This window comes from Castor canadensis, chromosome 7 (assembly GCF_047511655.1).
Source record: "Castor canadensis chromosome 7, mCasCan1.hap1v2, whole genome shotgun sequence".
Classification (NCBI taxonomy): domain Eukaryota; kingdom Metazoa; phylum Chordata; class Mammalia; order Rodentia; family Castoridae; genus Castor; species Castor canadensis.
This window is the reverse complement of record NC_133392.1, coordinates 27,582,078-27,596,584: the sequence shown is the minus strand read 5'-3', so window position 1 is coordinate 27,596,584 and position 14,507 is coordinate 27,582,078. Positions and strand designations below refer to the sequence as shown.

The 14,507-nt window shown below is 38.4% G+C and overlaps 1 protein-coding gene across 4 annotated transcripts in view; it reads right to left on the bottom strand.

Moving 5' to 3' along the window:
• Armh3 (armadillo like helical domain containing 3) overlaps nt 1-14,507 on the bottom strand; it is a 158,859-nt gene that overhangs the window by 85,189 nt on the left and 59,163 nt on the right. For all 4 annotated transcript variants that reach the window (XM_074078457.1, XM_074078455.1, XM_074078456.1 and 1 more), the window contains one exon: nt 12,152-12,240. In XM_074078457.1, the coding sequence (XP_073934558.1) occupies nt 12,152-12,240 (89 nt within the window). The remainder of the gene's footprint in view (nt 1-12,151; nt 12,241-14,507) is intronic.

The following is a 14,507-nucleotide window of genomic DNA, read 5'->3' as shown; positions in this document are numbered from 1 at the left end:
TGGGTTCAATCGCTAGTACCACAAAAAAAAAAAAAAAAAAAAAAAAAGGAAATGGGGATGCTGGGCACTGGTGGCTCATTATCTGTAATTATGGTTACTTTGGAGGCTGAGAACAGGAAACTCGAGGTTCAAGGTCAGCCTAGGGAAATAGTTCACAAGACCCTATAGCTCTAAAATAGAGAGCAAAATGAACTAGAGGTGTGACTCAAGTAGTAGAGTGCCTGCTTTTCAAGTACAAAGCCCTGAGTTCAAACTCCAGTCCTACCACATACACACAGACAAAAAGGAAGTGAAGGATAAGGGCCTAACACAAGCCTCTTCCTCACCAAAGGCCTGATTCCTGGTCTGAAAGATTTCCAAAGAAGGACCTTATGTTATAGGAACTCAATACTGGGTAGTTTGATTCACTGGGTGAACACTGGCTGCTCATTCCTCAAGAAAATGGTATAGCTTGTTGTGAAGAATGCCCTTTTCAATGACAAGCTTGGTGGATGAGACCTTCTAAGCCTTACCAGACAATGCCCATAGGCTCCAAACTGCACAGCCCTGGAAGTGAGCAATCCTAAAATACCAATGCCAGACAGATGTATCATAGAGAAAAGGATTATTTCCTCCTAAGTTAATAACTGTGCCAGAACTTCACAAAAGCATCTCAAACCTCCCTCCTTTCTATTGCCTTCTGCCTAATGCCTTAAAGAGACACTTAACTATATAAAAGCCACCTCCTCTAAACTGTACTCATTTCTGCAGAGAAACATTACGGCCATGAACAACAAGAGAGTAACATTTATTTAAGTGCCCAGTAGGCACTTAAACTACACTATTCTCACTGAGTCCTCTTAACTGTCTAATGAAATTGGTATTACCGTTCCCTTTTACACATGAGCAAGTTGAAATTCAGAAAGGTTAAGTAAGTTACCCAAAGCCACATAGCTTGCTGAAACTAAATCACAATAAGGACAGCACACTGGGGAGAAGGTCTATGAACTCCACCTGCTGAGGTTCTGCCTAAATTTCAATTAAAAAAAATTGTTGTGGCTGGGAAGCTAGGTATCTGGGTACTAAAAACCCATATGGTCAGAATTCCACTAATCATCTCCTCACAAATCAAAGTGGCCAAGAGAAAAATCCTATGCTCAGACTCTATCTCTCCTCCAAGTGTATCAGTATTTCACTCCACAGGCCTGGAACACTTTGGCCTTTACAGTCTCAAAACACAAGACCTTAGAGGTAGGGACTTGAACAGGTATTTGTACACCTATGTTTACAGAAGCATTCACAAAAGCCAAATGTGGAAGCAACTCAAGTGTCTATCAACAGATGAAGAAACAAAATGGGGTATTTACAAACAACAGAATTTTATTCAGCATTACAAAGGGAGGAAATTATTCATATAATATTTGTCACAAAAGGACAAATATTATATGGTTTTACTTAAAAGAAGTATTTAGAATAGTCAAGTTCATGTAGAATGGTGGTTGCCAGAGCGTGGGGGGAGGAAGAAATGGGGAATTAAGTGTTTAGTGCATTCAGTTTGGGAAAATGAGAAAATCCTGGAAAGTGATGATAGTTGTATGACAGTGTGAATGTACTGAATGACAATGAACTATATACTCAAAAATATTTAATAACGGAAAATTTTATCCTATATATATTTTAGTATAATTATTATTAAAAGGCCAGATATGGTGCTACATGTCTGTAATCCCAGAACTTCAGAGGCAGAGACAGGAGGATCATGAGTTCAAGGCTAGCCTGTACTATATGCCAAGACCCTGTTTCAAAAAAAAAAAAAACCAAAAAAAAAAGTGTTTTTCTTTTCTTTTTTTTTTTTTAATTTTTATTTTATTCATATGTGCATACAATGTTTGGGTCATTTCTCCCCCATTCCCCCAGCTCCCTCCTTCTCCCCTCCTACCCCCTGGCTACCAGGCAGAAACTATTTTGCCCTTAACTCTAATTTTGTTGAAGAGAGAGTGTAAGCAATAATAGGAAGGAACAAGGGTTTTTGCTAGTTGAGATAAGGATAGCTATACAGGGTGTTGACTCACATTGATTTCCTGTGCATGTGTGTTACGTTCTAAGTTAATTCTTCTTGAACTAACCTTTTCTCTAGTGCCTGGTCCCCTTCTCCTATTGGCCTCAGTTGCTTCAAAGTATCTGCTTTAGTTTCTCTGCGTTGAGGGCAACAAATGCTATCTAGTTTTTTAGGTGTCTTACCTATCCTCACCCCTCCCTTGTGTGCTCTCGCTTTATCATGTGATCAAAGTCCAATCCCCTTGTTGTGTTTGCCCTTGATTTAATGTCCGCATATAAGGGAGAACATACGATTTTTGGTCTTTTGGGCCAGGCTAACCTCACTCAGAATGATGTTCTCCAATTCCATCCATTTACCAGCGAATGATAACATTTCATTCTTCATGGCTGCATAAAATTCCATTGTGTATAGATACCACATTTTCTTAATCCATTCGTCAGTAGTGGGGCATCTTGGCTGTTTCCATAACTTGGCTATTGTGAATAGTGCTGCAATAAACATGGGTGTGCAGGTGGCTCTGGAGTAACCTGTGTCACATTCTTTTGGGTACATCCCCAAGAGTGGTATTGCTGGATCATATGGTAGATCAATCTTTAGATTTTTAAGTAGCCTCCAAATTTTTTTCCAGAGTGGTTATGCTACTTTACATTCCCACCAGCAGTGTAAGAGGGTTCCTTTTTCCCCGCATCCTCACCAACACCTGTTCAAAACAGTGTTTTTCTTTTCAACAACCACGAACCCTATAAAAATTCCAACCCAACTTTCTGTAACCTTTGTATAACTGATTAGCTGACACTCACATCATGGTACATCATACTGATTACAGGGCCAAACATAACAAAAGTGCTTCCTTATTGATGGGAAAAAGGAAAGGAGCCAAATATACTCAATCAACAGAGAGCCCATGAACTCTTGGGCAGGAATGCAAATTCAAAACAAACTCTACACAGATCTGCAAAGCAACACTGTGGCAGTCTTCAGAACAATAACCCAAGTGAGGCAGGACTCATAATTATAACATATATGACTTAGTATTTTATTTCAGGTTAAACATTCTTCTCACCCCCACCACCTCAGCCCAGGGACCACTCATGCCCCTTCCCACTCATCAATTATTGGTGATTGGGAATCACTTTCCCATAGGTTAGCATAGGTCTTACAAGCACCTAAAAAGAGAAAGACTCTCTCTCTGCTTTCAGCTTCCACCTGACCCCACAATGGCCTTTTGTAACTCCTTTCCTTAACCTTTAATAAACTTTTATCATCACTCTCACTATGTCTTCATATCCTGCCTGGATGCAGTCATGTGGGATATAAGAATCTAGATTTTCTGTTTATTAGCAATGGCAGCACAAACTCACAATCAAAGTTAACAATGCTCTAAATACCAAAAATAACCTATGAAATTTTGGGGGATTCTGGGTCTGACTCCCAGTCTTTGCTATCTCATCTACTAAATGAGCTCCAGATTCTTGGCTCCAAAGAGTTACCCTGCACTGGATGACAAACAGAGAAGCTTTTTTTTTTTTTCTTCATACTGGGACTTGAAATCAGGGCCTACACCTTGAGTCACTCGAACAGCCCTTTTCATGATGAATTTTTCAAGATAGGGTGTCAAGAACTATTTGCCCAGGCTGGCCTCGATCTGAGATCCTCTTAATCTCTGCCTCCTAGATTACAGGTGTTAGCCACCAGCGCCCGGCACAAAGAAACTTTTGCAGTGAAATATTTGAGGTATTATATTACCCATTAAATATGCTTAAATTGTAAGGAAATGAGTAATCCAATTTGTTTCTTCATTGGAAGGTCTTTTTTTCCAGGTCCCTAGAAATTTGTTTCTGGGCTTCTTTCCAGGTACTGCAAATTGGCTCCAACTATTGCCTCTTTTGACGCGACACTATAGGCAACCATCAGTCTCATACTTAGTTTTAGTCATGTTCCCTTCCTTGGGGAGTTGTGTGCATCATATTTAGTGAAACAGTATGACAGCAGTATGTACAAATGCAGACTTTTCTCAATGAAGATGCAGCTGGAATAAAGGATAGTGTATAGTGTCCAAATTCTGGGACATCAAATAGGTATTTGGGTATCGTGGTGTTTCCTTAAAATCCAAGTGAATTACCAGAGGACAGAAGCAGCCAATCTAATTTCCGAATAGAAAGAGCTCAGTGACAGAAGCAGCCAGTCTAATTTCCAAATAGAAAGAGTTCAGTATCTCTTAAATGAAAATCTTGCCACCCTACACAGGTCCCCATCACTCCACAAAGAATCTTGTTTGCTAAGCTGTTCCTAGCATTCATATATCCTACACAATGAGGACTTCCCCTGACTTCTTTCTATTCTGCTTTGAGTTCAAGGGGGAGGGAAAGAAGATAACAGCAAATTATGCTGCCATGTAGAAGTAGAATGAATAATGGATATGGGAACTTCTCCAGGACTAAAACCTGTCGCCCCACATGGAGGTAAACCAGCTGCAGAAAGGAACAAGCCAACAACAGGAAGACACAATTAAGTGGTAGCTCAGATGCCTGCCTCAGAGAAGCAGAGGGTAGGCTTAATTATGAAACCAAGTGAATGACATTTAAATAAGATTAAAAACAAGATGGAGACAGAGACTCCAGCAGAGCACAAATAAATGTCTCTAAAGAATCAGGTCAGAGAGAGCTGTTTGAGTAGTTTTTATATACAAAGAGAAAGACAGAAAGCAAAGACAAGACTTATGCAGAGCAGATCCTATTTTGTAGCCTAGTATAAAGCTAGAATGAGGTACCACCAAAAACTATATCAAAACTTGCTCATTAGGGGAGATGGGTAATTGCACGGTTTTGATAAAAGAATTACCATCTCACTTGGTTAGGAGAAAAGCCAAGGAACTCAAAGGTCAGGCTGGAAATAGCAGTAGTGTAACAAGCTAATGCCACCAAAACCCTAGAGACACTATAAACTCCAGCTAATTCCAGCATCTCTGGACAAAATCATCATTACCCAGTGACATTGCCAACAATCAGCAGGCTCACTGTCAATCAACAGAGTAGGGTGCAGGAATGACTAAGAAGGCAATACCTGCCAGTAAAATAATTTTAAAAATACACTAGGTGATTTCTCAGAATACAGACATCTGTCTGACTACAAACTCAAGCAACTCGCTGACAGAGGCCAATGAATCAAAGAGAAAATGAAATGGTTTTGGTTGTGTGATCTCAGACTCTTCCAGGTAACACAGAGCACAGAAGTCAATGTGTCAACAGCCTGAACTGCCTAAAGGTTCCACAGCCCTCTAAATGAGCCAAAAAAAATAGAAGATATCCTTTCTTTAAATGGAAGTCACGTTTCACCCTTACTATTTTCCTTGCTATTGATGTGTACCTACTAAAAGGGAAGATTCTATTCTCAACCATCTCCCATTCCCCATTTACTTGGTGACAAAGCAATCCTCCAACTACCACCTACCCTCTTCTTTATCATGAAAATAAGCTTTTACACAAAAGTTCATAGATCTTAAACTCTGGAGAATATAGGATCCCTGTGCAGATACTCAGAAGTCATTACATTCTTCTAGGACCCTATATTACCTGCTTCTTTTTTCTAGCATTGTCTAACTGAGCAATAACCAAACTCACCCTTTATGAAATCTAGTAGTAAATGAAACAGACCATGTCTACACCAGCCATCTGCTATAGAACCAAGAATTTTGCTTTTTGCCAAACTTAGGGAAGAACAGTAACAGACCTGTCCTGCTCACTCAAGACCTAGGAAAAGATGGTATCTTACCAAACCAAATTCTATGTCCCTTTAGAACTAGTACAGGCAGAGCAACAAACACATTAAGAACTCCTTTCCCTGCCCCTTTTACTTGACAAAATGCTGACAGGTATCAGAGTTGACACCTCTCTAGATAGGAAGTGACTTTCATGTTCAGAGAAAAGAACAAAGAGTGATTTCTTGCTCTTAGGGGCTTTTATGTGAGAATCTTTTTCTCCCTCTAACAGGCTAAGCCTTATCTTTTGCTTCTGCCAAGTTTCTGAAGGAATGAAAGAAAGATTCAAAATAGTATAAATTTTGGACTTTGCCAAATGTAGTGATCTAAAGAGAAAAAAAAAAAAACTTCCTAACATTCTTTTTCAGTCACTGGGCTTCTTACACTGATGTACAGAACCTTTCATAACTAAATTATACAACAAGAGCAATACCTTCTAATGCCCCATATTAGAATGTTCTAACTTTGAGAGGAATTGATTATCTATAGAGGAAAGAAGTGTCTGTCTTTTTGCACATGGAAACTAAAACAGTCTTATTCAGGCACATCATGCCTTAGAATACAATCTTGTGACATACCTCCCCTTAATCAGAGAAAATTTAAGAAATAAGGAAGAACAATTTTAAAAGCAATTTTGAAAACAAGATAGTAATAGCAGCTGCCAAAATTCCTTTTCCCATCTACCTTAGCATTTTACTGCTATGTCCTTTCCTACATGGATACCTACTTCAAAACTGAAAGAAACAATACAGTTACATAAGTTGTTACCCTTAGAGGAAGGTAGGTAAGGGGTAGATGAAACTCTACTATTAATTTTGCAACTTTAATAATTGTATCAAAATTAAAAGCTAAACAGTAAAATTAAAATAGACAAAAGTTCAAGGGATAGTTTCTCAAAATTAAGAAGGGCTGCCAAGGGCTGGGGATATAGCTCAGTGGTTTAATGTTTGCCTTGCATGCATGAGGCCCTGAGTTCAATCCCCAGTACCACAAAAAACAAAACAAAAAAAGAAGGGCTGCCAAACCTATACCTATATGAAACTGCCAGGTAAACTGACAGAGTGGCTCAAGTGGTAGAGCACCTGCCTAGCAAGCATGAGGCCCTGAGTTCAAATCCCAATGCTGTAAAAAAAAAAAAAGAAAAAAAAAGTGGATTCTTTTATAAATAAATGAATGAAAGAATGAAAACTGCTAGAGAAATCTATGGCTCAAGTTAGCCTTTCTCTTCAAAAATTTCAGTCCTGTATTAACACCTACAATATAACAAACTTTCAACAAAAGGCTCTCAATTCCTAGACTCAAGGTGTACCTAAACCGTAAAGACATAGGTTTCATAGGCTTCTGCCAGTGACAAGAGAGCCAGCTGGATATAGAAATCATGACATGTTCTGGGAATTCCATTTTTCCCAGTAGGTATTTTGAAGGTTTGAAGGTCAGGCCATGTAAAATTTCTCTCTTTCTCACAAAGCTCAGAATGCTTTTGATGCTATTTAGCACAGTGAAGTTGAACAGATTGTTTTGGGGACTTTGAGGGCCATTCTTCCCACAGGGAAGCAAATGTTGCCTAGTGATCTACATCTTAGCACAGAAGTCAGTAGCTCTAAGTTCTAATAATGACTCTGTTTGGTGTCTGTTTCCACGATCCTTAGCAAGTCCCTTAACACTTCTATATCTCCACTCCCTTCCCCCAGTAAATGGGGAGAAAAATAATGGGTGATAAGCACCCAGGGACATGGCAGAGTGAAAGGGTATGAAGGACTGGGATCCATAAATAAATGTCGAGTTAAAAAAAATTGCCAGTATAAATCTGCCTTTAAATCAACCCATGTTTTCAGACTGGAAAGTCACACTATTTAAATACAAGCTGCCTCCCCAATGCCCCTTCTGAAAGTAAAATAAGCTGACTCTATGAGGCTCTGTTCAAATTGTTCCCTTTCCAACAACTGCATGTTTCTCTCTAAACATTCTGTTCATTCTTTGGTTAATGGCTAAGAAACCATCAAAGTTTCCATTTTCACTTGATTAAAAGCAGTTCATGTATCTGTGGGTAAGAAAGAAATAGACAAAGGAAAGAGAAATTACCTACCACTCCCTTCACATCAATAATTCAAATAAAACTAAGTTGGACAGCTGGCCCTATCGAAGGTGATGAAGTCAGCTCATCAGAAACATCTCAACAATAATCTTACTGGCAGCAGTGGCAGCAGTTTCTTCTCCTTCTCCTTCTTCTATTACTACTACTACTACTACTATTATTATTATTATTATTTTGTGACCCAAACTCAACATTGTGCTGCTTTAGGAGAATGCTGACTCATTATTAACGGAAACTGTACATATTCATTCACCCATTTATTTACTCATTCAAATGTTTTCTGAGTCCTTATTAAAAATCAGGTAATCTGCTGGAGATAAAACTGATTCACAGGCCCTGCCCTCTAAGATTTTTTTTAGAGGAAAAATACATATTTAAACATCATAAACAAACATGCAAACACAGCAAAACAATGTGATAAACTATAGAGACCCAAATGCCATAAGAACACACAGAAAATTAGACATAGTGAATAAAATTATCTATAGCCTTAAGAAGTTCAAAGAAGAGATTCCAGTGAGAATGCAATATGACTGGTAAATAAAGAAAAAATATTTAACTAGATACTAAGATGTCCTATGAGAAAAGAATTAAATTGGGAGGTGGTTGAACATAAATTATGTCAAGGTTTTTCCACATGGGATCATGGATGGGTTTAAGAAGATCCAGGAATTATATGAAATATCTGTATATGCAAATGGACATTTTTCTAGACACAAACAGCACAGCCTTCATTCTAGTCTCAAAGGTAAAGAACTCTCACTAGGATCTTATCCCCATACCCAGTTTTCTGCCTCTACTCAGACTAGGTTTTGGTAGTCCAGAGGTTACAGTAGAACTTCTAAGCTTTCTATATCTTGGTGAAAAATAATGCTTGCTAAAAAGGAGGGTAATGCAAACAGCTAGAACATCCTCCTTTCCATGTTCTAAGTGAAGTTAGCCCAAATATATTTACATATATTCAAACCATGATGATATGTATCATATAAACAGGTGGCACCAGGGAATAGGTCAGTGCTTGTATTTGTATAACCAACAGTAGGAAAAGTGTATCAGGCAGAACTGAACACTCAACTACCACAACTGGCTCCTCCTAAACCACAGACTACTCCTAGGAATTCACTATGGGAATTTGGGGGACTTCTGGCAATCCTCCCAATAACAAAGAGCAACTATAGTCAAAACAACACAGGAATAAAAATCAGCACTCCAAGTACAGTGATGAAAACACCTATGTTATAAATGACAAAAGGCATTTGGACTCTAGCTGACTGCTTCATAGAACCCCACAGACTTCTGCGTGTCCAATCTAACTACACATGCCTTACAGCCTTATTTATAAATAAAATTCAATTACACATGTATGGGCAAGGATATACCCACACAAATTTATTTGCCATGGTGAGTTTCACACACTTCCCTCAAATCCAGAAGTCTACAAGGCAAAGAAAGAAAGAAAACATGGGCATTCCAACATATGAGATGTAGTGCCAGCCAAGGAGTGGGTGGATCCACCATAGCCACACTTGTATTCACTGAATGCAATATTATACATTATTATGAGCTCTAACTGCACTGGATATAGCATTGTATTTTGCAGCTTTCCTTAACACCTGCTACTCTTCATCTCACTGTACACTCCATGTATGAACACATGGAACCAAGACTCCAGGAGGGCTTACTCAGTGTATACAAAAAAAAGGAGCTAATCTCACTTGGCAGAGAATTCTAATACAAATATGCCTTATGAACAAGCACTCATACAGACCTCACTAATGACACTCACACCTCCCTTAACCCATTAAGGACTTTAGAACACTAACCAATCAGTCCTGAAAAAGCACATGATTACAAACAGCTGAGTAAGATGGAAAGTTTGTGAAAATATAAAAGTAAGCCAACACAGGAAAAAGAATGGTCATTTTCACAAGAATGGTGCTAGGAGTCAGAATGGTGCCAGAATGGTGCTAGGAGTCAGAAAAGATAAATACAACAGACATTTTTAAATTTCTTTAAAAGTCAAGCATCTGTTTCAATAAAAATGCATTTCAGAGCTTATATAAAAGTAAAATGTATAACAACAAACTGCAGCACAAAGCATAAGAGAGATGGTTCATAATGACAAAAGGGTCAACATCAAAAGGACAGGGAATATGATAGAGGTAGGAGAGCAACAGGAAGCTTCAGGACCTGAGGGAAACAGACCAGGGCAATGTAGAGAGCAGTATGGAAAAGACAATGAAGACAAGACAAATGAGGAAGAGGACAAAGAATGATGAGGATGGGAGAAAAGCCAGACTGAGACAGAAAGGAAAGAAAATAGAACAAAAGAGCCAGTAGAGTGGCTCAAATGATACAGCTCCTACCAAGCAAGTATGGGGCTCCGAGTTCAAAGCCCAGTACCACCCCCCACCAAAAAAAAAAAAGAAAAAAGAAAAACAGAAGAGAATCAGAAACAGCAAGCAGAAACACCACCATAACCACCAATTATTCAGTGTTACGATGTGTAACTTCATCCCAATTACAGACATACACCATTTGCACTTGTTGTCTTGTAACTATACCAAATATACAGATTTGCATCACTTTCTGTCTCTTTCTCTCTCTGTGTCTGCCTCTCTCTCTGTCTCTGTCTGTCTCTCTGCCTCTCTCTCTCTCACTCTTTCTCATACTAGGGATTGAATTCAGGACTTTGTGTTCACTACCTAACTATGCATTCCACACCCCAAGTCATTGTGCAGTAATTTAATCTAGACATTTAGAGCCCCACAATCGTACTGCTACTACTATCCATAGGCAACAATAGGAGTTCTTGAAAATCAAAAAGAATTCCTGCTACTTGAGAGGCTAAGACTAGAAAGATAGCAGTTCAAGGCAAACAGTTTGCGAGACCCCCATCTCAACAAATAGCTGGGTGAGGTAGCAAGTGCCTGTCATCCAAGTTAAGACAAGAAGCCAAAAATAGGACCCAAGGTCCAGGCTGTCCAGGCAAAAAGCCAGAACTTATCTCAAAAATAACTACAGCAGGGGCCTGGAGACATAGAGCAAGCACAAGGCCTTGAGTTCAAACCCCAGTACCACCAAAATAATAGTAATAATAATTGTCACTTCCTAAGAAATTCTACTAACTTTAATCATTTCAATCTCTCTTCAACTCTTCTGACATTCCCTCAATCTCAAACTCTCATACAACCATACTCTTAAAATACCAAATGCCACTATCACCAATTAGTGTGATTATCCTACTCCCCCTTCACCACACAGGCAGTAATTGTGAAAAACTTGCTAATCCAATAATTAAAGATCTCTACTTCCCATTATGGAAGACTAAATTTAGAAAGCCAAATTAGGCTGAGAGGAAAACATGTGTCACAACAAGTGAGACGAATTCCATGGAAGGGGGCTGGGTCACTGGCCTGTTTCTTATAAAGCCTCTGACACTAACACATGCTCCTCTGCTGAGAATTCAGAGAAACTCTCCCATGGGTGGGGCAGCCATTCATCGCTATAATCATTTGAAGCTGATGACTGTATCATCAGGTCACAAAAGCCACAGGACCTATCAGCAAGCAATGCCTCAGAGAACATGTCTCCTCTCCTTTCCTGAAACCTCCAATTTAGTCACACAAAAGAAAAGGGTGGCAAGCCAGCATTAATTGTACCCTTAGAGAAGAGCCACTTTCTACCTGCAGGGATGGCAATGACTTTACTGGGCTACCAAGTGGATATAAGACAAAAGTAAACACTATAATTTGATGTTTTGTCTCTGGCACAGGGGGAGTGGTACAATTCACACTGTCTGTAAACAGTAATAATGCCAGATGTAACACAAAGAACAGGATTCCCTCCATCTCTCCACCCCTATCCTTACCCCCTCTCCCTATGACATTCCTCCTGAGATTATTCATCTTGGGGAAATACACAGAAGTTTCCCTATAGTCCATATGCTGCTACCAAATGGAACCAAGTGAGAATCCAAGTTTGTACTGACTCTTCCTATCTCACTATTACACAGAGGAAGACTCATTGGAACTCAAGAAATATTCAATTGTTTGTATTAGAGAGAAAATGTGATGTAGATATGTGACATGCCAAACTCTGTATTAGAAAAATGCTAAAATGTCAAAACAAATTAAAAAAAGACAAAAATTATAAATGAAAATAGAAGCATCCTAAACAAACTACAAGGTTAAAAAATCTGCCTACCTAGGCGCTCATAAAAAGTATAGAGGAAAAGAGATGAACTCAGAGGGAAAGTTACCTGACCAGAGTTCCCGCCAGGTGTAATGCAGGCGAACTCTACACTTCTTCTGGTAACAAAGCAGTTTATGAACTACCTGAATGCAGCGTCTGTAACAAGAAAGGGAAAAACTGGGATAAACATAAGAATGCACCACAGATACTCTTTTCTTTAGTGAGGCAGCTTTGCAATGGCCACAAAAGACACTGGATATACATATGTACAAATGTAAAAGAAAAGGACTTAAACCCTCAGCTTCTCTGGTAGTTAGATCTCAATCTATCTATCTCTCACTCACAATGCTTGCATACCCAGTTCCCTTATCAATGGAAAACTGGGTTACAGCCATTTAGAGGTCAGTAGTCAGTTAGGTACTACTGATACCTTTCTCCTGAGTATCTTTCCAGGGCAGAAAGGAAGGAAAGATGTACCATATTACTCCATTGAAAATAACATGCATAGGATGCAAACACAAAATTAAGACCTTAAATCTCTAGATATAATTTAATTTAAAATAAACTTTAATTGTAACTAACTTAAATTTTATTTATATTAAAAGTTAAATTAAAAATTCAATTCCTCAGTGAACCACAGAATTACATAACAGCTACCACATGAACAGCACAAACATATAAAACTGTTTTTTTTGGCAATCCTGGTGTTTGAACTCAGGGCCTTGCACTTAGGAGGCAGGTGCTCCATCACCTGACCTTGCCTCCACACCCCTTTTGTTTTAGTTATCTTTTTTTTTTCTTAGCATATTACTCTTGTTTACCAGGGTTTAGTTATCTTTTGAATGGGGTCACACATTTATGCCAGGGGCAGCCTGCACTACAATACTCCTATTTACACTTTCTGCATGGCTACCATGTCTAGCTTTTATTGGCTGAGATGGAGTCTTGTGAACTTTTTGCCAGGGCTAGCCTTTAATCATGAGCCTCCTGATCTCTGCCTCCTGAGTAATGAGGCTTACAAGTGTGTGCTACCATGCCTCGCTTGTTTATGTTTTTGGAATTAGGGTCTCACAATATAGTCCTGGCTGATCTCAAGCTCACAATCCTGCCTCAGCCTCTTGAGTGCTTGAATCATTGGCATGCACTTCCACAACTAGCTTAAATAATTTTTAAAAAGAAAGCCTAAAAAGCCTTAGATGAGATTATAAAGGAAAATACTAATAAAATTTACTTCCAAAATTATAAATCTTTTGTTTGAATTTTCAATTTTTTGATTTTTTAAATATATTTTTTGGTGGGACTAGGATTTGAACTCAGGTCTTTGAACTTGCAAAGCAGGCCCAATATGGCCCAAGCCACAACTCCAAGTCCACTTTGCTCTGGTTATTTTGGAAATGGGGTCTCACAAAGTATTTGCCTGGGCTGGCTTTGAACCTCGATCCTCCTGATCTCAGCCTAGGATTACAGAAGTGAGCCACTAGTGCCCAGGATTAATAAAAAGAAAATAGTAAGAAAATAACAAATAAAAAAACTAAAAGGCAACAATATGGGAAATTACATTTGGAACAAATGACATAAGATTATTATGCTTAATATATAGAAGTTTATAGAAATTTATGATAAAAATAGTTATACCTCCAAATTTTAAAAATAAACAAAGGAAACAAAGCAAATTCCCCCATCTCCCAAAAAAGGGAAACATGAAAATGAACATTTTTCTGTAATGTTCAACTTCACTTTTAAAAAGCATATTAAAATAACACTCTAATTTTTGCATATAAAATTAGTATAGATTTAATGTTGACAAAGGAACAGCATTTAAAGAAAAGTTACAAACAATCATGGAAAGAATGTCCCACGCTGGAAGAATAGTAAGCCAATCATTACACAGATGTTATAGACTGAATTGTGTTCCTGACAATTTAAAGTAGAATTATAAATATACTTTAATTCCTCTAGCTGGAGTCTTTAGCAATCACCCCACAGAGGGAGGATAGCAACATTCCTTATGCTTTCTTCTTTAATCTCTGCTAAAAGTTAATCTAAGTTCTCAAGGTCGTCACTGTCAATTTTAAAATCTAGTTCATGTTTCTTTATTTTTGTCAAAGGGGTAAAAAATCCAAATAGAAACAAAAACCTTTGCTGTGGTAAGGATGAAGAAAAACTGGAAGGAACCCTTAAGTATCAGTGTTAGGAATGTAAAAAGGTAGAAAACACCTTAGAAATCGTTTGGAAATTTCTCAAAATATTAAAAAAGGTTACCATACAACCTAGAAATTCCAGTACCAGGTATACATACAAAAAAAACAAAAGCATATGTTCATATAAAAATATGTACATGCCAGGTATGGTAGCTCACATCTGTAATTCCAGCAGTAGGGAGGTAGAAGCAGGAAGACTGAAAGTTTGAGGCCAGCCAGTGC